This window comes from Periophthalmus magnuspinnatus, chromosome 5, assembly GCF_009829125.3.
Source record: "Periophthalmus magnuspinnatus isolate fPerMag1 chromosome 5, fPerMag1.2.pri, whole genome shotgun sequence".
Lineage (NCBI taxonomy): Eukaryota > Metazoa > Chordata > Actinopteri > Gobiiformes > Gobiidae > Periophthalmus > Periophthalmus magnuspinnatus.
In genome coordinates, this window is record NC_047130.1 from 26,998,354 (window position 1) to 27,023,085 (window position 24,732).

At 38.1% G+C, this 24,732-nt stretch overlaps 3 protein-coding genes across 6 annotated transcripts in view; 2 read left to right on the top strand and 1 right to left on the bottom strand.

The window, feature by feature from the left end:
• The window catches only part of aurka (aurora kinase A), a 139,966-nt gene that overhangs the window by 68,901 nt on the left and 46,333 nt on the right, over positions 1–24,732 (bottom strand). The window lies entirely within an intron of this gene.
• On the top strand, positions 3,116–6,258 carry timm17a (translocase of inner mitochondrial membrane 17 homolog A (yeast)). Its single transcript, XM_033967094.2, has 6 exons — positions 3,116–3,177; positions 4,457–4,556; positions 4,643–4,706; positions 4,853–4,981; positions 5,195–5,305; positions 5,488–6,258. Exons 1-6 carry the CDS (start codon positions 3,116–3,118, stop codon positions 5,562–5,564), a joined length of 543 nt encoding a protein of 180 aa, XP_033822985.1. The 3' UTR covers positions 5,565–6,258.
• LOC117371027 (ras-related protein Rap-1A-like) lies at positions 7,342–24,717 on the top strand. 4 transcript variants are annotated; one of them, XM_033966609.2, is made up of 8 exons: positions 7,342–7,435; positions 14,953–15,040; positions 15,973–16,041; positions 17,055–17,111; positions 17,204–17,344; positions 21,912–22,055; positions 22,254–22,380; positions 23,411–24,717. In XM_033966609.2, the coding sequence occupies exons 2-7, from the start codon at positions 14,984–14,986 to the stop codon at positions 22,341–22,343; spliced, it is 558 nt and encodes a 185-aa protein (XP_033822500.1). In that variant the 5' UTR covers positions 7,342–7,435; positions 14,953–14,983; the 3' UTR covers positions 22,344–22,380; positions 23,411–24,717. The 4 variants fall into 4 exon arrangements, with proteins under 4 accessions (XP_033822500.1, XP_033822501.1, XP_055077885.1 ...); XM_033966610.2 differs by having other exon boundaries at positions 7,366–7,435; positions 14,948–15,040; XM_055221910.1 differs by lacking the exon at positions 7,342–7,435 and adding an exon at positions 8,694–8,822 and having other exon boundaries at positions 14,948–15,040.

The following is a 24,732-nucleotide window of genomic DNA, read 5'->3' on the forward strand; positions in this document are numbered from 1 at the left end:
AAACATATTCCATTTTTCTTGAGAAAAACTTTTCTTTCTTCTATCTCTTTGTTTCTGAATGCTTTGCAACTTTGGAGTGAGTGTGGCTTGTTGTGTAGAGGACATGTTTTGGATGGGTCTATGTTTGTTACTTTGTTAAACTGTGGTGAAGAGATGTCCGTTTTCTGTACTGTGATCGCTCTGTCATTAACATTTCTCTTTAGTGTTGACTTATCTGGTTTTGAAAACATGGCGCTTGGGGTCATGAAGCTGGGATCATTTCTTTTCCTTGCTTCATTACATACAAACTCACAGAAATACTGAAAAGGAGGAAAGAGTCCACCATGTTCCTCTTTGAATTTTGATCCAGTAGAGAGCCATTTTTCTTGGAGTCCAAATGGCAACTTGGTTACAATGGGTAATATGCCACGTGATGTGTCCAAAAAGGATAACCCGGTTAGATAGCCATCCTCTTTAGCACCAAGTATTTCAGACAACAAATCTCCAAGTTCACGTAGTTTAACATTGTCTCTCGCGTTAAGTCTTGGAAAACTCTCAAGACGTTCAAAAAGTGACTTTTCTATTATTTCTGGAGCAGCGTAACACTCTTCTAGACGTTCCCATGCTTTGTTCAATGCCACAGATGGGTTGGCAATGTAAACTGCCTTTATACGTTTGACATATTCACTGGATTCTTTCCCAAGCCATCTGATCATAAGGTCGAGTTGTTGTACTGCACTTAATTGAATGTCAGCTGTTGTACTGATAAAGGATGCATACCATGCACGGTAGTTCTCTGGCTTATCATCAAACTGATACAATCCACAGTTTGTGAGATCTCGTTTGGCTAAGTACTGGGCTAATGGGTTTATTGCAGGTGCCGGCATGACTGTACCATCGTTATATGGTGCAAATGGCTGAGCATGTATGTTAAAATGTCTCGGAGGGTACGGTTGGAAAGTTTGATTTACGTTTCTTTCTGGTTTTGCATGCATTCCTTTAATTCCTATTCTTGCTTGTGTTCGAATTGGTAAGTATGAATCGTGGTTTTCTTCAATGTCTTTTTTAACACTGCCTTGTGACTGCGTTGCGAAAGTTTTGCCTGCCAATGGTGGACATTTAAGGGGATTAAACGGCACTTGGTCTTTGTGTGACTGACTTTCAACAGACACTTGTGATGGAGGAGGATGTTTATAAGCATTTTGTGAATCAACATACTCCCTTGTACGTCTCATTTTATCTTCCTGTTCTTTTTCACTTTCTTTTTCTTCTACTTCATCTACTAATTGCAAACCCTCTTCCATTTCCAAAACTTGTGCTTCACGTGCTGTTGCTTCCGCTTCACATTGTAAACGTAATGCTTCAAGTTGTGCATTTAATTTACTTCTTTCAAACTGTATTTTTGCATCTTGTTTTATTTTCTCTGCATCTCTCGCTGCTGTCTCTAAATCAATGTTTGCTGCTTCTAACTGTAGCTCGAGTTGCCGTGCCGCATAGTTTGCTCTTATCTTTGCCGCTTCGGCCAGTGCTCTTACCCTTCCGGCTGAGGAAGATGAAGATCCGCTTTTGGAAGCCATTTTGAGTACTGATGTCTTCTTGTCTTTTCACTTTAGTGTTCTCAACCAGGTGCAACAACCGTGGAATAAACACCATGCTAAACTCCATTCACAATAAAGCGATGAGTCGACGTGGTATTTTGTAGCTTTAATGCAGACTCCTTTACCATGACATGGAGTGAAAACTGTGGTCAAAAACACAGAAAAATACAAAAATATTCAGTTTACATTCATTATAGAACATGACAACCATCACCTCCGTGCAATCCCCATTAGCAACAACCATTCCCACATCACATTTCTATATTACAATCATCATGCCCCCTTTAACCTAAATTATCTGAAAATTACACAAAATAAACATTGATTTATAAACATAAGCTCTTGTACTTTGAATTAAAGTAACTTACGACATTGGTTTATCAGTCCGTAACCATAGATGCAACTGGATTCTCCCTCTAGCTGCAAGCCATGTGCCTTCCCTCTTTCTAAAGGGCTAACAAAACAGGAAGTGATGCGCCTGACTTGAATAAACTTTATCGACAACCAAACCAATACAACACTGAACAGATAACATAATGAATATTAAACAAAACAATTGTGTTAATGTGTGTCAGAGCCTTTATGTTTCCAAATAAATGATTGTCTGTTTTACATGTTACCACTTTGTTAGATTACCATTATCTGAATTCTATATAGATTGGCCTATATATTTGTTGATGCTGTGAGTGGACCACATTATGTCTAAGACTGAATGCCCTCTTATGTTCAGTATGCACAAAGATAAACTAGCATACATGATGTTCATGTTTAGAAGGATTATGCATAAAATCTTTCTCATAAAATAATCTGAAATCCTTCAGAGTGGACCACAGTTTGCTGTTTTGGAATCAAGCTATGTCTCATATCAGTCAGCTGTGTGGACAAACATTAGCTTTGTGTTCACAGGAGAGAGCAGTTAGTTTATGTCTCCATCTCTCTCTCTCTCTGTCTGTATCCACCAAATGTCTATATTTGGGCATTTCTCAATGAGTACTTGCTCTGCAATTCATTCCTTTCTTGTTCCTAATAATGGGCTGTGGGCCAGACAGTGGTCTGTCTTTTGCTGTAGCTTTTTAACAGCATGTGGAGAAAATTATGAAGATTACTTGCTTATTGATTAGATGCCAGAGGTAGCGAAGCTAGTTGAAGGTTTGACCTGTAGCCTATATATATGTGTAGCAAGCACTTTGCAGGCGATAGACCTACTTAACATTATGTCATATACTAAATCAATATGCATGTGTGTGTACAATAATCAGGTATTCACATCAAGCAGATGAAATTATTATTATTATTATTATTATTATTATTATTATTATTATTATTATTATTATTATTATTATTATTAATTGCATTATTATTATTATTATTAATTGCATTATTATTATTATTTTTATTTATTTTTATTATTATTACAAATTCATATTTACAATGTATACAGTGTAAACAATGTTTACAATGATCAGACATTCATTTCATCGGTAGGTTACAAAAAACCCCAAAAAAAACACGCATGCATATCGTTACGTCAGGTGCCAATGGGCTTACGTCAGAGGGAACGTTCAAGGAACAAAATGGAGGAGTATGCCAGAGAGCCTTGGTGAGAATTTTTGTCAAAATATGATATTCTTTTATAGATTTAGGTTTCTAAATGTGCACCTCTTTAGCTGAGAAGAATATGTGATGACTCTGTTATCGATTCTTCTATAAAGATGGTGAATAATAGTCGTTAGCCTCTGTTAGCATCAACGCTAATTTCACATAGCAATGTAATGACAGGTTGTGCTAGCATCAAGCGAGGTTGTATCACGTTGTAGTGACCTTGCCGGGTTAGCTGTCACATGTCATTACATTTTGTACTGTGTTAGTTGTCTCTTATTTTGACTCTTAATACGTGATCACCAGATAAACTCTATCTTAACTAATTACGCGACGTTAATTTGCCTCTACTCCATAATAAATTCATGCAACTTCCTAGCTAGCTGTTAGCTACAGAGTTAGCATCTCGTGTTGTAGATTCTGGCATACTACTAGTAATACTACTATATACAAGACATAACAAATCTAACGGCTTGGACATTCATTTTTGTCTTGTAAGGCAAAGATGAGGATGTGTTAACGACTATTCTCAATGTAGCGTTAAGTGGTCTATTTTGTTAGGTTTGAGTTTGGCAGAACACCGGTTCATGTCTGTATATATGTGACGTTGTACAGTGCTAGTGTACGAAGGTCTTGACATTAAAGTAACACATGAAAAGAGTCATTTTTGTGTTTGTTAAAAAATGTAATGATTTATCCACTACAACTTAAACTGTTTTTAAGGCGAAATATTGATTTTTATTGTATTCTGAGGCTAATCCAATTTTATCTGTTGAAATCACATGTTGTTCCACATGGCCCATATAATGTATTTCTTTAGATTGTTAAGTGTGACATCATCACAACTTGTTAAAGTCCAAAAGTTACATAGACACAAACATCAGAAACAGGCACTTTGTGTAAATCTCCTCATAAAATAAACACATCAAGAATAGAAACTGTTTACACTAAACATTATTAGTGGATGCATACAGTTTTCCAATCAACTTGTTTAGCATTCTTATTTTGAAGCTAGGTGTAATGGGGGACCAGACTTGACAGTGATTTTTTGTGCAGTTTTAAACTTTAAAACAGCTTTGTTCTGACCCCTGGAGGGCGTTAAAATCACCAAAATGCCATCATAGTGAATGTGGCCATAATTCCATTGGGTCTAGATGTAGCCGAACTAAGAGAAATTATATCATCGCTTAAGAGTCTCATTATAACCATCTTGTTATGTAATTAGTTAAGTTGGTTTTCTGGTGATACAATGCTATACTGATGTGTGCCTGCTTTTGTAGTCCCTGGAGGATTGTGGATGACTGTGGAGGTGCATTCACAATGGGGGCTATTGGTGGAGGCATTTTTCAGGCTGTTAAAGGCTTCAGAAATGCACCCTCTGTAAGTATTTAAACATTTTTTTTACCATGTTTTTGACTCTTAACCACTCTCATATATTGTAAAATTGTTTACAATGATTTTTATAGGGGATGGGCCACAGGATGAGAGGGAGCTTGACAGCAATCAAAACTAGAGCCCCACAGCTTGGAGGTAAAATATTTTTTTCTATTGTATGATATATTATCAATTGCTTTATGTGATCATTTGCATTTTTCTCTAATTAATTTCAAAGGCATTGTATAACTTGCAAAAACAACGATTCCCTCAAATTACTAACATGCACATTGGACTTTCAGGAAGCTTTGCTGTGTGGGGAGGCCTGTTCTCAATGATCGACTGTGGTTTAGTAAAAGTACGAGGCAAAGAAGATCCCTGGAACTCTATCACAAGTGGAGCTATGACTGGAGCTATCCTGGCTGCAAGAAGTGAGTTTTTCTGTTTTTTTTCTTTTGAAAGATGCATATAGTCTCATGTGAAACCATGATGGGAATTTCAGTGGAATGTATTTTAATAAGGACAATTAAAAGTTAAAACTATGGAGTTTTACCAGAAATGGTGCACATTCTATAAGCTTTGCCATCATAATATGTATGTACATTTAACTGATCCAAATGCTGATATTATGTATTTTTTGATAGATGGACCTGTGGCTATGGTTGGCTCTGCGGCAATGGGTGGCATCCTCTTGGCATTGATAGAGGGCGCTGGTATTCTTCTAACTAGATTTGCTTCTTCACAATTCCCAACTGGTTAGTAACTTTTGAAAATTAGAATATATCAGTATTTATGAATTGGTTGACCCAGGGTGAAATAACATTATGCTATTAGATATGTATAATTTTATTTATTGTTACTCTTATCTAATAACATTATGCTATTAGATATGTATAATTTTATTTATTGTTACTCTTATTGTTCTGTAATTCTTCAGGCCCCCAATTTGCAGAAGAGCCAGGCCCTGCTCCAATGGGATCTCCCTCTTTTGGAGACTACAGACAATATCAGTGAGAGAACACACTTCTCTTATCTTTTTTTGAATTCCTTGCTGAAGTTACCACGATGGAGATGGAGACCACATCACTCGTCACACCAACTGTGTCAAAGATGTCTATGGACAGTAATCATCTTCATTTAACTGCCTTCTGCCATTTCAGCCTAGTCATCTGCATTGTTTTCACTAGGATTTGACATGTGAGGGAATTGCTTATTTTTAGCTTGTGGCGGGGCAAGTTTTTGTTTTTTTTCCTGACAGACCTTGAGTATGGTAAGTTCTAAAATAACACAACACATGCTCTGTAGTGACTAATGGGAACAGTGCAGATTATAAACAATGTATATATGTTCTATACATAAAACCTCTCATTTTCTCCTCTGTCTTTTATTTACCACAAGCATCATTTGCTTGGACTGGTCATCTATATTTGTGTTTTATTTTGTTTATTTCTTTTCCCCAGTTTACCCTCTATCTGGCAATCTATTGTTTTTAATGGATTTATTTATTCTGTTATGTATGAACCATGCTATCACATTATTAATGGCATGATTAAAAAAAAAAAAAAAAAAAAGTAGAACATTTTCAAATGACAACCAATGGCATTGGCAGATGGACAGGATTAACAGAAGCGAGGGGTTGTTAATAATTTATATCTGTATGACAGATTATTGTACATTCAACGAAACAATAAAATATACAACAACGTCATGTTTGTTGTACATTCCCAGTGACGTAAGTTTCTGGCTTTATGGACAAGTTTCTTTCTTTTGTGGCTCTTGCTGTGTATGAATTTATGGTCCACTAGGTGGCAGCCCACCAAAGAAAATCCTTGATCTAAGTCTTGTACAAAGAGCAACATACAAATAAGGAAGCGTTTAGGCTACCCTTTGGTTGTCCTGCGCGTGAGGCTCTGTGTCGCACACTTGTAGGTGAAGGTTTCAACGTGAAATGACTGTTGGCTGTAAACTATGGGATCAAAAGATATCGTGATTTTAGCTGCATGACTGCACTCAAAAGTTTAAGTTGGGACATTGCCAGAGAGGAGGGGATTGCAGTGAGTAATGCTGAGGGACCTAAGGGATTGACCATAACACTTATACAGGACTGACTGGGTGAAAGAGGATGGTACAGATAGTTGTAAAGCTGTGGGCTAACTTTTAATTGATTTCCCACTTTACAATATTCATTTATTTTATAATAAAAGATCCTAACGTCTCCCCAAGGAAGTTAGTGCTTTGCCTGGACTGTTCAACAGTAGGCTATGGTATAGACTTATCTATCTTATTTTAATTAAATTACATTAATTGCTGAAATGCCTGTCAGTGGGCACCTTTCCCCAGATCTGACCTGTGATTCGGCATGGTGTAGTTACCTCGTCTCCATGACGATAGAAATATTTAATGCCATACTATGGGACATTCTGGGTAAAGCAATAACATATCCATTGAGATAAACAGGCGGCATACCCTTCGCCAGAAAAGTTACATGGTACGTCTTAATATTTGTTCTAACCTACCACTTTAGAAAGATCTTTTGTAAAGAAATCGAATTGCAATCCTCTCGTTCAATGTTGTTTTTATTTACATCATTATTACATTTATAACCCTACACAGAAATGTGTAGCCTACACATTCTTGAGTTACTATCAAACTAAAAATCAACACGGTGTTTTATCAAATGTAAAAGGAATGCAAGATACTTAAAATGTGTAGCCTATTTGCAATCCCAATTTCTGTAAGAACCGTTATCATGCAAATGTAGTGCGCCAGGCTGCCCATGTGTCATGCCCTAAAAATGAAAAACAGCGCGGAGTGACGTGCGCTGCGCAGTGAGCAGAAGCTGACACTTGGCGGAGCGGCGAGAGACAGACAGCGAGCGACAAACGGTGAGTGCAAATGCCAAACTTTAGTAGCCGCTAAACCTACTAAAACAAGCCATTTATGGTGACTTAAGACTTTTTGTTTGTAACCCTTTTGGATGACACGTCAATGCGTACGGTTTGTTTGTTTTTGATGGTAAATATAAAGAATATGTAGATGCACAAACGGAGTGTGCACTCCCATTTTAGTCAAGGCCAGGCGGAAGGGCAGGTAACGTTAGCATTTGCTGGGTCTCTCTTAAGCCAAACCGGTACATACGTTGATATTGAATTTAGCAATCTTGTCCTTTGTAAATCTATAAGTCTGGCTACTATGCGGTGTGTTTATGACAACCTAGCTTGGGCTGTGATGTACTCAGTGGAAAGGAATGTGGCTGCTAGCTAGCCTGTTGCTAACAAGCTGCGGCTAGCGGCTGTGAAGTGTCGGTGGCCCGTTGAAAGGAGTTGGTTAAAGCTAGCTAGTTAGCGATGGCAGCTAACGAGCCTGATAACGGTACTCGCTCCACGCACTAGCATGTATGAAATTGGATTGTTTATGAGCAGATGTCTTTCTCAGTCCACCGGATTAAACACGGTGATGTTCTAAGGATTTGTCTGTAAGCAGGCTTATTATTTTAAGCATGATTTGCCTGATGCTATGTTGGCCAATGTCTAATAACCACACAAAAACTACTAGCGTTAACGTTTACTGTGCGACTAAGTCACAGCCACAGATTGCAGTGACTTTGCTTGATATGGGCACATGCCACAGCTGTAAGCAGTGGGTAAATTCAGAAAACCTTTTACAAGAGAGACATTGACAGCCTGGTGGGACCAAATTGTGTGCTAAAGTTACAATAGTGACACAATGTATTAGATATTGAAGTTTAGTATCTTTTTATACAATCATGTTTTTGTATTATATTGCATATTCGTAATAGTTTCTTTCCATGGCATAGCCTTTACATTCATTTCACAGAGCCAAGCTGGCTGTTTCAAGAATACAATAAATGACATCCCTTTAAACAACTTGTCCAACTGGTCAAGGGCTAGTTCCATAATACTCTTCAGCTACAGAAACATATTTAGACGAATAGTGACTGCTTTATTATTTTTGCTACATTATTTATTGTAGTCTTTTGCTAAACGCTCCTGTAATAACATTTTATTACATCTTCCAAGTCCATATTTTCTTCTCTGGTGAGAAGAGGGCATACAGGACCCAGACAACTGCAGTGATGAGCCAGCCTGGCTTGCAGACCCCACTTCCCCATCTGTGTGGCTATGCTGCTGTCCTAAGCACCAAACAGGAACAGAGACTGAAGGTGGCTATTTTAGTGCCACCACCTCCTGTTCCATCCCCTCAGCATGTGGCTGTCTTCTGAAGAGATCTGGAAAGAGGATGTGGTTACAGGTCAGGGCCTGCAACACAGCGATGCCTCTGACTGAGAGTGTTGTTTTTTTTTGTCACTTACACATCTTTGTCATAAGTTGGGCTTAGTGCCATTTTCAGTGGCTGCTGAGTTTCAGAGTGACTCAAACACCTTTTGGAGTTTTGTGAACTCGGCAATCTTGATTAGGGGATTTTTTGCACCTCCGATGAATCATTATCAATTAAAAAATCATTCTATAAATCATTTTACTTGTCTGCTTTTCTGCTTGTTATTAGCTTGGTAGCAAAGGCAAATTTATAGAGATGTTCAACATCTGTTTTTTGTTGGGATAAAAACCATTACAATAGTTGTAAAATTGGCTACAAACATGTATTCTTCACCCTGTGTCAAAACATTTTTTTTACCTTTGAAATTGATCACTTTTCAAGTTTATTTTTATAGCACATTTATTTTGCAGGCAGGCAGAGTACATTGTTTTGTACCTGTCTATTTCTTTTTTACAGTTTATTTATGGTTTACATAATTAACCCAAGTTTTAGTGTATATAGAGTGTGTAGAGTGTATATGGTATAAAGCCTTAGTTTGAACAAGTCCCAAGTCAGAGGTAGCATACAGGTGGTGTCACAAAAACTTTGTCTAAGTTACTCCTCTATTCTGTCCCTTGTGTTTTGTTGATGGACAGCTTCTCCCCTACAGCTAGTGGTTCTTCACAAGGCCAGTGTGAACATGTGATGTAATGCATGGTTCTGGGTAAGATAATGAGTAACCAGTGGCTTATTGGCATCAAAAACTCTACCATTACTCCGGACACCCAAACCACAAGTGACTGTTGCCACTCTAATTGTTGTGTTTGCTAGAAAATGATCAAGTATAAACCCCTCCTGAACCGCAGGATATGAGTGTCAACAACTTCCACAACAGTTTGCACGGATAAGAGGAGAGAGAGGAGGGAGGGAGGCAGCTGTCAGTCACACTAATGCTGAGTCAGTTGTTGTGACAGCTTTATATGTCCAAGATTAACCCCAACAGAGCTGGAAAATGTGTGCATCAATGTTGTAGTAAAGTCCTTTAATTGATGTCATGTTGCCCACTTTTGGGTTGTCAAAAATCCAGTTTCTAATTTGTACAAAAACTAGTAGAAATATGGGGTAAAATAGTTTTGACTATTCACAATTATTGTCACCATGTCCATAAACTAAAAATAAGGAAATTATTTATTCACTTTTATTCACACCTGGGAAATTTTATTACCATTTTACCGTATTACCATTTTTCTAGATGTAACTAGCTTTACAAAGTCAGACTTTCTTAATCATAAAGTAAAATTAATGTTATGGTAAGATAAAAAGCAGGGTTTTAGGGTTGCTTAATACTAGAAAAAAGATCTGATATTCCATAACTATATTTTGTATTGCAATAATGCTCTTATAGCAATATTTGAATATAGTATTTGGCACAGTAAGTTAAGTTTAATTTAAACACAAAAATTCACATGCCTTCATTTACTAGTAAAACCTCAAGAAAACCTGATGACCTGCAAATATTTGTCCGCTGTATAAGCTTATCCATGATACTGCTGTTCCTCTGCTAAAAAAGTTTGTTTCTCTGAGCTATGAAACCACCTTTTGAGCCTCTTGATCAACTGTGCACAGCAAGTGCAGGATCCCCAAATGCATTACAGCATTTGGAAACAGTCTTTTCATGCATGGCTGTCCATCACTGGAATATGTTACCAACAAAGCTGATAACATGTACACAGTATGGCACATTTTCACACCTGGCGAAACTAAGGCTCCTCTCAAACCAAACCTGCTCCCATAATGTAGATGTGTGTCTGGAGAGGGTGTGAGGTTTTGAAGTCAATTAATTGATGGAAGCTTTTGGATAATTGATGATGATTTTATACTGCTGAGAGAACTGGATGTGAATGATTTTACAGAACTTTTATGATAGTCCGGTCATTGTAAAGCCATTTTCTTTGTATGTTTGATTTTATGAACTATGCCATCAGCCTGCCCAGGGCCTACAGGTGGACAGCAGCACTAGTGCTACAGTGTGGTACAATGCATCTCTCCTGTTAAGATCAATGTGTATTTTGCACTGTCCCTGTCTCATTAAATCAGTAAATAAACTAAACTAAAACTTAAAAAAGACTAAACCAAGACCTACCCAAGTCAAGGAAAATCATTAATGAAATCTTCTCGTTTGTCCATTTTCTTTTACAAAAACACTTCTGCAAATTGCAGAATTTTGTTTTTTTGCGATTATATATCAATTTTTTTGCTTGTGATATTGATTATTGCAGCAGTCGGTATTGTGACATCAATATTTAGGCAATATCTTGTGCTGCCTTACTGTACATGCAAGTTTTCTTTTCCTAAATACTTACAATTATTATTTTTAGCCCTTACGATTATCTTGTGGCCTGAAATATAATCACAATTATCAATTAACCAAGCAGCCTTGACATCCCTTTCTTGTAAATGGTGTGGGTGAGTGATGTAGTGATGTTTCTGGTTGTCTGGTGTGGCTCTTTTATTTGTAGTGGTTACTACAATAGAAGCCATGGCAGAACGTTGTGTTTTGTTTTGGGTGACAGCTCACTCGTAGTGGTGGAGCTGGTGAGAGGTTATTCAGCGAGATATCCTTAAATGGCCCTGTAAGTGTTTGAGCAGGGACACGGCGTGCAACGCCTTGTCAAGTTTTCCTGGAATCCAACTTTGTATATAAGACGAGAGCGCATCCCGTTCTGTCATGGCCTATATTTAGAACCGGTTCAATGTAGAAGTTGAGAAAATGGCCAGTTGTATTCTGAATAGTTTCTTAATCATTTGGAGATGACTCTGGATAGTTGAGTTAACATTGCTGGACACTATGAGGCCAATACAAGGTAGACTGAATAAAGGATCTGCCCATATGAAAATAAATGGAGAAGAAAAGAGTCGGGGGCTAACTAGGTTAAACATTCACTTTGTATGGGGGGGGGCGTCTTTTAGCTTTTGTGTTATAGCTGATCTAAGAGCTGGCCTGTTTGGCTAATGGGATAGTGGGTAGTGTGGCTTCTTTGTTAATACAATAATTGCAGTGTCTGTGTATACCCATCACACCCATGGGTAGGCAATACTGACAAAAGTGTTTCAATATTTAAATATACAATATACTTATATTTTTAAAGTATCTAAATAATGGCAAATTATATTTTCTCTCCAAAATAGGTGACTATTTTTAGAAGTGTTGTGTTGTGCGCTGTGTATTGTATAATTAATTATGGTCAAAGACAAAGTCAAACATGGTTCCCTCTATTTTAGAGAACTTGTAATTATTTCTCACCCTCATGTTTCACACCACTCACATTATTTAAATGTAGTCAAAATAGACATCACTTTCCCTATATTGACATAACGCTTATTGTGTAATATAGCACTGCATATAATCATCTTTTTTTGGTCTCTCAACTTGGCAAAAGTTAAAGTATAGACATCTTCATCCACAAATGTATGCACGAAACGCTCCTCTCTGCATGTTTCTTCAACAAAATGGTCTGGATTTCTGCTAATTTTTGGACTTGATTGGACTTGATTATAATGGTTGGACCAATGGTATAATTGGCCATGCAGCGCTCCGGACCCAAACAAAAAGACACAAGATAGATTCTTGGGATTTTATGAATACCATAGGAATTTGCTTGCCTTGTAGCGCAAGGTAAATCTAGAATGACTAAATCAAGTACAAATTTGTTTGTGGTGGTGTTAAGCCTGACATAACACATTTTGAAGTGGAGTATATTGTTGAAGTAAATATAGACGATAAACAATAATATTGAAAACAAAAAAATACACAAAATTTCCCATTAGTACAAAGAAAAAGACATTTTGACACCCAAAAATTATTGTTCCATCTGTCATCTATTGAACAAAAAGTTGGTACAATATTTATCGTGACAGGCCGAGGTGGTGACACAGACTAGTAACTTTATTTAGTGGCCTCCCAGGTGCCACCAGCCACCAGGCATCAAAGCATTTTTTGTTAGTTCACAAGGATTGCACTGAGGGTCTCCTTTCTGGGTCTAATCCTGTGGGTTGCTCCCTGATAGTGTAGCAGGATTGGTGCCACCACAGCTCCATATCCCACATGCTTCTGTCCAGCCCTCTGAGCATAAATGTGTGAAAAGAACAGTGTAGGTGTGGATCACCTGCCTCCCAGAACAGTCCACATTTACTTCAGGACTCATTACAAAGGCATTTATGTCTCTCTTTGGACTTGACTTTAATGTAAGCTGCTATAGTAAGTTTAGGTGGGTGCAGCTTAAATGACAAAATGTTGTACAATTTTAAACTAAAGAGTTTTAGCCACTCCTCAGAGAATCTGACTTTTAAACTATTCCAAATAAGAATTCATAAGTAGTGTTGTCACAATACTCTAGTGTCAAACTCGCCTTGATAGTCAATACCGATTCCAATACCACAGTGACAATAAAACAATCTTTCTTTAGACAATAGAGGGCAATTTTCAACATTAAATTGTAGTACTTTCCTTGATGTTGCCATGCGGTCTTATAGCTGTGTTATCCCTTGGTTGTCCAGATAGGATCTATTGTGGTCCATGAGTGTATACTAGTCTATGTGGCCTTATACTTGTTCTGATACAGCTCAAGATAATTCTAAAGCTATTCAGGAAAGGTTCATTTTTTTTCTGTGAATATGACTTTTTTTGTATCAATACCTACTCAAGTGTTTTTGTATCGATTAGCATCTGATTTTCAATACTTTGGATTGTATGCATTGAAGCTGGTAGCTTTGGGAGAAACATGCACATACCAAAGTCATTCAACAAGGGCTGTCCAGTACTGTGGAGCTGCTCACACCCTGTGCAGCTGGGGCGGACTCATCCAATGAAGGATGCTTTTGGGAATCAGAGCACAGTAATATACACTACATACTACTGTGGCATCATGGTTAGAAACACTTTTTAACTACTCCTATTAACTATCTACAGATTTTTTTTATTTGCTATTGTTGTAAATTGTGCTAAAAAGCTCTACTGTTATCATATGCGAAAATACTTAAGCTGCCCTCAGTGATAATGAGTTTTCATGTTTTGTTTTGTTTTATTAATCATTATTATTTTCTTTTGTGGGATAATATTTGTGGTAAATATTTATCATAGTTTTACATCAGTCAGGTCAAGTGGCAAAAAAAAAGACTTGAAAAATACAGGAAGTAGCGCAGCAGAATTTTAAAAAGTAATCTTTCCACCTATGTTGTCATTACACAAAATTCCACCCACTATATTTCTTGTTAAATACTTTGTAAATTAGGTGAACTTTGTTGCTTGTTTACAGCATGGGTGCTTGGTAACAGTTAATTACCTTTAGGCCTACTTCTATCACATCTGCATGAAACTGTTTCTGTATCTAATTGAGAAAAATGTGTTATTTGTAATTAATTTAGTTAATAATTATTCAGTTTAGTCTATTGCAACCTTTCCTGTTGACATGATGAAAACAAATGAATAATGGAGGTCTGTTATTTCCTGCAGTGATAACCAAAGGCCACTATTGCATGGCAGCCTCTCCCTCTCCTGGCCCGAGCTGTAGTGACCCATTTGGCTGTGCATAGCGCCCCACCATCTTCTCCCTCAGAGGGATATTCCAGTGATTTCACAATTTCCTGTCCCTTGCTGTTGCCACTTCCCTCAGCTGTGCAGTGTCACCAGTCAAAAGCTCAACAGTGTATTGATGCTCAAAGAGTAATCAGGGCCAAACTGTGAAGAGCAGCAGGGCGTGTTGTGTGTTGGGACGGGGCCAGGCCAATGGTGTCATTCTGAACTGTATCTCTCCAGACTGGGCTCAGAGCGCACACCACAGCTGGTTCGTGTTAGCAAGGGGTCATGCAGTCCTCACCTCCTCCACCCTGCAGCCGCTCCACTGATGGGTGTTCCCGTCTATTGTTGTGCTGCTTCTTGTCCATAACCTCCAGGAATGACTAGAATCCTTCCCCTTTTCCCTACAGTGGAAAAATCTCCTTGTACTCAGAGTGGAAAAGTCATGCTCAAAAAGATACTTTTAAAAAAAATGTAGATTGGATTGATTTGATTGTGTTCTTACAGGCCGTGTCCCTGTGCTCTTCTCTTTTTGTTTGTCCAGTGTAGACGGTTGGCTGTCTGTTGAAGTGATCTCGCCATGCGTGAATACAAGCTAGTGGTTTTAGGCTCCGGAGGTGTGGGCAAGTCCGCTCTGGTGAGTACCCTGCTTCCCCTTTACAACTCTGCACGCAAGTACTTATCACATCTCATAATAATCTTGCTTTATGGGAAGCTTGAAATCACATAGTTCATCATATGAGATCTGATGGAAAAAGATTCAAACTTTTAGGCAGTTGCAGTTACTGATAAGACAGAAGTATAGTGCATTGCAAATGACATACTGTTGCTTGCAAGTCCTCATTTTATGACTTGCCTCTTATTTGCTGTTGACTTCTCATGAATCTTCTGATGAAATTATTAAAATGTAATCTCAATAGGAAAGAGTTTTTCCCCATGACTGTGACTCCTACCCAGTACACAATGATTATTAAAAAAAAAATATATATATATATATATATATAGTCATTAGTCAAATTGAACAAACATGTATCATTAACAAATATTTGATTGTGTTAATAGACTGTAGTGATGGTAAACAGTCCTCACATAGTGGTAGTGTTTGTAGTTATAGTTGTTTCCAGTGTGTTAGAACCAAGTGATTGGGATAAGCAGTCTGTCATCATTCTCAAACCCTGATTCTCAAACCCTGATTCTCAAACCCAACCAACCCTGTCTCCCCATTTTCAAGTTGAGATAAGACCGATTGAAAATAAGCAATTGTCCGTATGCATTGACAGTGGACCACGACCCTCTTAGCTCATGTTGTCCAGGTGTTTGGGCCCATTAATCCTTCACTCTGGCAGCCCAAACCTTAAGATGTTATCTGTCAACCCCTAATGTAAACCTCACTGCAGCTTTATGCAGCAGCAACAGCCCAAGTTTAAACATTCTCATCAAAATGTGACAGCTCCAGTTTTGTTTTGTTTTTTTGCCAAACTTGAATTACATAGTGTTTATAAGGGAGATGTTTTGTTTGTGGAGATTGAAGTGTACTGACCAAGCTCTTTCTGTCTCTCACTCTTATAGACAGTTCAGTTTGTACAGGGAATCTTTGTGGAGAAATATGACCCGACAATAGAAGACTCGTACAGAAAGGTGAGTAGTGCTCTTCTTCTCTTCTGCGGTCATGATTACTAGCAGCTGTGGCAGGTTCATGCCGTGATCATGATCTCTGCTCATTCTGTCTCTCCTCAAACAATGTGGTGACGTGCAACCAGAGAAATGTGAAACATTTCCTCATAGTCCAATTATGACTATGAAAGCTTAATTACAGCAGTACAAACGGCAAGTGTTAAGAGTGTTCAGTACAAAAAATATTAAAGAGAGGGTATTATGCAAAATATATATATATTTTTAGCTTATGATGTTATAATGTTGTTCCATCATCAAAAATATGCCCCAAAAGATTTTAGATCCATCCATGCATGTTTGAGTAATTTTATGATCTCTCCCAGGCCCTTTTTGAACCCTTTTTACGGTTAGCAATAAGATTCTGTCCAATGCTCATCCCATAAGCCTATGTCATGCTCCCACATGACAGTTCTCCATAAATATACAAAAGCAGGATACTAAACTGTACACTACAACTTGACAAACCTGGTTGCAATGTGCAAGAATTTCACTAGCGGGTAGCTGATTGTGATCACGCTCTGAAGGGGGAGTGACTTAGAGCATCAAAGACAAAAGTGAAACATGTTAATCCCTTGTTTTTGCCGAATATAGCATTTTCAAAACAATAAAAAGTAACATGGTGATCTAAATGTTATGTATTAACTTGGGTTCAATTTGTTAAAGAAGGGGTATTTTACTTCTATAAGGTATTAAATGCTGTCAAAGTCGGGTTTTCTAAATTTCTACTACTATTTTAGCTGTCTACAGTCGAATTCTTTTGAGCGCATGTATCGTTTATTTATTTGTTATTAAACTTTTGCTAGTCATTAACACTCAAATCTGTTGACACTCACTGCTGTAACTCTGAATGTTTTGATGTCATGCAAAACCTCTTGAAGCCCATTTGAGAATTTGTATTGGTATTGAGCTTTTCAAATTGAACTACAGAGTGATCGATTTAATTTGCTCATTAATTTAGTTGTTTTTTTTTCATGCAGCAAGTGGAGGTAGACGGTCAGCAATGTATGCTTGAAATTCTCGACACAGCAGGCACAGTAAGTGAATTTTTCCCCTCTAATTGCGATTATCTAAATGGGTCTACAGTCAATCACAATATTGATCATCTGTTGGCTCATCCTCTGTGCAGGAGCAGTTCACGGCAATGAGGGACTTGTACATGAAGAACGGCCAGGGCTTCGCTTTGGTTTACTCAATCACAGCACAGTCAACCTTCAACGACCTCCAGGACCTGAGGGAACAGATCCTTCGAGTAAAGGACACAGAGGACGTGAGTACAACTATGTTATTTAGACATTTTCATTTTTAGAAATACAAGCATCAGCTACAATGTGTTTTTGTATTGGCCACTTTTAATTTAACTCTTTTGTTATCACATTTCTTTTATTTTCAGTAAGTTGTGTTATAATACCAAATTTAAATCTAGTCAAACCAGAATATAACTGTTTGTTGTAGAAAATAGTACAGCAGTCATGGTTTGTTTTTAGCCACTTCCATTGTCCATGTCGTTGCTATGAGAGATCTCTCTTTCTCACACACACTCCTACACACCCCCACACACCCCTACACACACACACATACACACCCTCACCCACCCACACACATACACACACACACACGCACACACACACACACACAGTATTGTATGCCAGTTAATGACACATTTACATACAACGTGCAAACACTGAGCTGGCACTTGGATACACCGAAGCGGTTCCTATTGTCCCGGGAATGCATTTATTATGGGTTGTAATGCTTTGGTTTTTGGTCACAGCTCCTCTTGTGTTTTTCAAGTGTGGTCCTCCGCTTGGATCAGTCGCCAATCAAACAGAAAGAGAATGTGTGACCTCTGTTATCTATTTTTTTGTTTCACTTGTTAAACTGTGAGGCTGTTGGAGTGAGCTCTCCATCCCTCTCTGGTCAGACTGATTTTACGTCAGCAGGATCAGGGATGCCCTTTTTTGGTGATCTTTGAAGGGATTGAATGTTACCATAACCCCACATGTAGTTTCCCTCTCTATGCTTCTTACTCCGCTCCCAGTCAACCCTTTCCAAGTCTGGTACTGAAATGTAAAGCCTCTTTTACTCTTATATCTGCTACATGTGCCATAGTAGCATTGCTTCTTGACCAGGCTTATAGTCAATGTCTTTTTATTATTGGGCCCCAAATAGGATCAAAGTGGTAGCATTCAAACCTACAAGCACGTCTGATTTTAAGATAATACAATTGACATGGTTAGTTTGTGGTCTCAATCCTTAACAAAGTGATAAGAAATGCACTTGCCTTCGCCCCAAAATTCTAGAACTAATAAATTGTGTTTAGAGTATCCTTATTGATTGTTGCTATTCGTGGTCTATGGGCTGCATGCGGTTGGGGTGATTGATCTGTCATGGCAGAATTGTAGAAGGCCTGGGTCCATCAAAAACACCCAGGATTGTGGCTTCATTAGATCCGCCATGGGCAGGCAGAGCTGAGGTTAGCCACAGCCTCACATATGGAACTCAGGTTCTGTGGCTGTGTTCACATGAAATAAAACAGTCCAATTCCAATCAAAGCAACGTGTTAAAAAGAAAAGTCAGAGAACATTCTGATTTATACATAGTTCCACAAGGGTAATTTAGAAAAAAGTGTGTTAAATAATAAAAACTCACTGATTATCTCATCGTCTCTTCTTTAAGCTGTAATGGTCATTGTATCCTGCCTGCTCAGCCTTTAGTTGAACTTGGAGCTTTACTGTATGTGACCTGTGTTGATCAAGCCATGCTTTTTACACTACTAGGAGGAATGCAAGACAAAGGGACACACTTTCTCAGTTTTCCTGTGTATGATCCAAGAGGAGGAATGTCTTCTTCAGTTTAAGCTCTGATCTGAAGCTCCAGACTTCAGTTATACAGCTGCTTAACTTCTCAGCCCCGACACGCGCCATTTACGGCAGCACTGGCAAAACGCTTAAAATGCTTTGCTCCTTTCCATGTTTTCAACTGCACAGAGTAGTGCTTAATTTTTAATAAGGTATTAATGGTAACAGAACAATTCAATTTTAAGACCGACCCTCACCCCACTTCCTCTCTCTTATGCAACCAAGGTCTCATGACTTCTCCATGTCTGTCACTGCTTGCATGGCTGGGAGGTTGCTAATTCTTCAGTGTATGCCTGTGACTCACTGATGCTGAGGTCATAACATAAAAACCCATATGAGTGATGCAATCAAGCTGCATAAACATTTTGAGGTTTTGCATGTTCATTTTGGCAGTAAATTTCTACATTTGTGAACAACTTAATTACTTGTAGCACTCCGACCTAGTCTCAGTTAACGTATTTAGTTAGTTTGGAGTAAAAGTTAAGGTGTTCTCTTCCACATTTTAACGATATGTTCCCATAGGCCTGATTTTATATACTGCTATAATTTATAATATGTACTTGCACAGCTCTGTGGTTATATTTCCCTGTCCATTTTCCTTTCCCACTCCCCCTTAAACACATGAATGCTTTCTGTAATCTGGACATTTTTTTATACAATAATGCTTTTGACCTTTATTTGATTGCTCAATTAGTCGATAGTGTCTTAGTTGACCAAAATTTGGAGAGATTATAAAGATTTATATGGGACAACAGCAGAAAGGAGAAGTGAGTGAGGTAGCTGAAGAGTAGGTTTTTTTTTTTTTTTGTATTTATATGCAAAAAGGCAGATGGAACTCATGATTTACAAGTTTAATCTGTCAATACATTGATTCTTAGTACTTTTACTGCATAAATAGTTGTTTTTGCAGTAGTGGTGTGAATGCAGGTTGGGTCAGATGCATAGATAAATTCTTTAATTCACAGCAGCCCTAATATAAAAGTTAGTCGAGTAGTGTTGTCAGATAATTGTAACATGCGAGCTGTAGAGAAGTTTCCAAGACCATGTCGCACAATTGGTTATTGTTTTTTTTTTTTTTTTTTATCATGGTGAAAGAATTTTCAAATGGATAGCAATCCATTGTCATTACAGCTCTTTGTTTTGTTTAATTTTTGGTTAGTTTTTGGGGGTAATCTGGAAGTATCATGCACCTCCTCTCTGCATAACCCCAGCCTACCCCCTCTCCTTTCATCCAGGCCTGATTTAGAGCTTGTGTTAGTGGGGCATGCCACTGCTTCTTTTGAGACCCCCAGCAGAACTGTAGTACTGGGGTTCAGGCCGAGGCTTGTTTAGAGATCAAACATCAAGTACCAACCTCCACTGAATTAATCCAAACATTGCAGCTTCCTGTCGCCTGCCTTCAGAGCAAAGAGGGGGATAAAGTGGAGAAACCCTACAAATATTCAGCTGTCTACTTGTGTAACTGTAAACTGAAGTAGTACATGTATGCAAAATTAGAAAAGCATCCATAATTGTCAAAAAGCCAGTGCAGGACTAGCCTCTCTGAAAATTGGGGAAATGGATAACAATTCCTTAACCTATTATTTCTTTATACCAAGATCATGCATACCACAATCTGTACTTATTGTATTGAAATGGGAGGGGGCTTGAATGACTGTGTACAAGCGGCAACATGCCTGTTACCAGCACATGCACCAGACATACCAGCCAGAGGAAGGCAGGATTTCCCATGCATGGATTTATTTGTTGCAGCCTCTACAAATAGACCACTGTTGATTTATTATTGGCACTTGTTGTATCACAGATAGCACTTTCCATTGGCTGGTCCTGTTGGCTGCTAAAACGATGCCGGTTTCAGGTATTGCGTGAAAGTTGAGCTCCTGTAAAACACATTTTTGTTACTTTCAAATTCAACATGTTTAGATAAGTTTGGAGTTACAAAAACACTTGATCTAGGGAATGAGAAGAATCCCTTAATTCTCCACTGTTTCAAATGTTAAGATTGTGTTTGAGTTACCATATCATTTATTTTACAAAACCAACTCTAAAAGGATGTTTGATAGCTGATTAAAGTTATTTTAGTTTACTAGAGAGTCTGAATAACTCAAATGGTGTAATGGGTCAGCCTTTACACTTTTTGGTTTCCAGACTCTCTAGTGTGTAATGAGGGCACAAATTCAGCTGAAAACATTCAGGAAGGAAGACGATGTTATCCCAGTTTGGGCGGGGCTGCCTGGGCTTCCTCCGGGCCCGCGTGCTCCCCAGATAGAAGGGGTCAGGAAACAGCAGGCAGGAAGAGATGCATCCCTCTGCTCTGATCCTGCCCACTGTCACATAGTATCCTCTGCCCCCTGCCACCGGGCATCGTCTGCCCACTGTCACCAGACACCCCTAAAGTTGTAATGTTTGAGATTAATATTACAGTTCCATTCAGGGTTGCTACAGTGAGGACAGACCAGTTTAAGAAGGAAAGAAATAGGCTAGAAGTAATGTTTTATCTTTCCAAGCGTTAAACCATTGTTTAGTTTGTATATAACAATCCGGGATTGTTCCTCATCTGTGTTCTATTTTTACTGAGTATCGCAGCCTTGAAAACAAACGGAAGGCCTATAGTCTCAGAAGGAGCAGCCACCTCATTGTGACCAGGTCAGCAGCTTTGATGTGAGGATGATCTGTGTTGACTTTCCTCGTTTGAACACTGGCATCATGATGTACATTGTATAACATGGGGGCACACCCTCACCGTCGTTCATTTCATTGAATGTTTGCCTGTTAGAAACATATCAACATGGTACGATACTGCATAGGAAGTGGGCTCTTAGTCACAATTTAAGTGTCACAAAATAATTATAACTAAAGGGCTGCCATCTGGAAGAAAAGTACAGTAATGTTTGTTAGTATTACAGCAAGACTGAATAATGTTAATGATGAGTAATGCTGATTATGCATTACTAATAATGTGTTGTGTATTTTCAGGTGCCAATGATTCTGGTTGGAAACAAGTGCGACTTGGAGGATGAGCGTGTGGTGGGGAAGGAGCAGGGCCAGAACTTGGCTCGACAGTGGAACCACTGTGCCTTTTTAGAGTCCTCAGCAAAGTCAAAGATCAATGTTCTTGATGTAAGTACTAAATATGGATAATATGGATTACAATGCTTTGTTATTATTCAAAGAGTTTGTGATTATAATATGGAGACATTGTTATAATTGGTTAATCGATAAACACTCGGCAGTTTCCATAGAAAAAGGCCTACTTTACATGACAATTTAGTTTAAAATTCAAATTGTGAAATTGTAATGGTTTATCTTTTCTTTCAGATCTTCTATGACCTGGTCAGACAGATAAATAGGAAAACACCAGTGGAAAAGAAGAAGGCAAAAAAGAAATCCAACTGTGTCCTGCTTTAAGCCCCTCCCCCACCGCCCTGCAGCAGCTCTGAGCCAGGTGTGTTGTGTTATTTAAGACTTCAGAAGCATGGGCTTTCTGTCAGGTTAATGAGTCTGCCACTCTTAATGGCACTGTTCAAATCACCTCACATTTATTCACTATCACAGCAGCTATTCTTGGCCTCTGTAGCAACTCGCATTATCTTCACACGTGTTGTACTGTTGATGGGAAACACTGTGTAGCAGCTAGTAGTTGACACATTAGACATTAATCCCTGTTGTACTACAGTATTTTCCTGTGTTGAAGAAAGGTCACAGTTGGTAATAATAGAATAAACTAGAAAAATGCTAATGCTCTTATTAAAAATATACTAAAAGTCAAACTTGAGTTTAGACCCACTTTCATAAATGCCATTCTATGATTTTTTGTTTTTTTTAATTAACTGCTACAAAATCTGCTACAAAATCCTACAATTTTCATCCTAATAGAAAAGTAAATTTGTTGCAGCAAGTTAAGTTTCTCAGGAGATCCTGGTCTGTCATAAGAGTGTTACCATAAAAATCTGTTTCACTTCATTTATTTTTAAAGGAGTTTTTGTTTCTATCCTGTGTCTACATGTGCTGTCCTGTAATCAGTATTATTTGGAATCACTAGGTTTGAATGCATGAGAATTCATGAGTAAGTAAATTGACATGAGCTAAATGTGGCAATACAAAGATGGGGATTCACTGCTTAACTGTAATTGACATTTTATATTATAAATTATATGATTGCTTGCATGGGAAATATGACAATGGGCAGCCACAAGAGGGCAGCAAAGCTTTAGATTTGTTCAGTGAATATTTCAGCGTTCCAAATAATACTAATGGGTAATATGGAGTCGCAATATGGAGACAATATTAACACAGAATTAGTTTCACCATCTACAGCAGTGCTATTATACTGTAACTGTATCAATCCCAAGTATTTATACAGTGAGGTCACCTTTGCTTAGGAGAATGACAATATACCACTGAACCTTGCCTATGATCTATCAGTGCTATAAAGTACATCAAATGCAATTGAATGCCCCCTTGTCTTGTTTCAGAAATGCTGTAATGAAGAACTGTTGCCCTGATTGGAACGTCCAAGCTTTCCAACAGCCCCGCCCTTCCCTCCATCAGCCATAAGTCGACCAAACTACTCCGATTGATCACAGACCAGGATGAACTAAAGCAGAGAGATGGAGAGATTTAAGACGGACAGTTGGAGAGAGCAGACTGGCATCTCTCGCCTCTTTCAGGGCGTCCTTTGTGCGTCTGTGTCAACCACGAACAGGACACAATCACTTCACCTTTCAACAACAACCTGCCCCTAAACTATCAAAGGTGTCTCTGAGCCTCATGTGGCTAAACAACAGCCCATTTATATTTTAATTATTGACTTTTAACAGAAAATGTGATTAGAGGGTGTTTGAAGTAGTGTATTATATGTGGGACTTGTGTATAATTTGTGTACTATTTTTATTAGAAATGGAAAACCACCATGGCTTGAATGGACAGTGCACTGCACACTTGCCTAGTGTTATATTATTCAATAAAAGAATATTTTTAAAAGATTTTCTGTTTTGGGTAATCAATGCACTGTACTGTAAACCCAAATAGCAGTACAACGGTCAAGTGTGTAGTTGAATATAGAATACAGCTACACATTTGTTTAGAGAAATCAGAAAATATGCTAAAGCCCCAACCTATATCCAAGTGCCACATATCCTATTTCAAAAATCCTTGAGTCCTTAGTGAACTTTGATCATGGCTTTCAGTATTTTTCACCTTTCGGATATCAATATTGTATTTGAAAGACCTGGAAGTTAACCTCCTTAGTTGTACGATTATAAATATTCTTCGAAATGAGCATGAAAAAGTACATCATGTGTAAATGTCTTCAAGTGAAATCCAGTGGAAAAGTGCAAATTCTTTTGTAGCCATACACCTCCTGTCCATGCCCGCCATGTCCGTGATGATAGAGCAAGGTCTATATTATGTATTATTATTTTGTATGATTTACTCTCTTGCCCTGTTTTTCATGGACTCTTTCTGCAGATATCTCTCTGATGTGACTTAATTTTATACTTGGTCACTGGGATTTCATAGCTCCCATAATATATTCTAATGCCATTTTTGCATAACAATGCTTGAGAAAAAATGGGTCTTTTATAGAACTATGGGGGAAAATAAGGATTGATTTCTATGTCTCTTGAAGCTGAAATATATTATACTAAACCAACTCTAATAATGCTTCTTGTGTTTTTCTGTCAATGATGTTCCAGCTTTTATGAATTATTAAAGTACATTTTAGTACATTTTCATTATATTGGTCAATGTATTTTTGTGAATTAAACTTTTATCCAAAGCAGATTTGACTGATGTG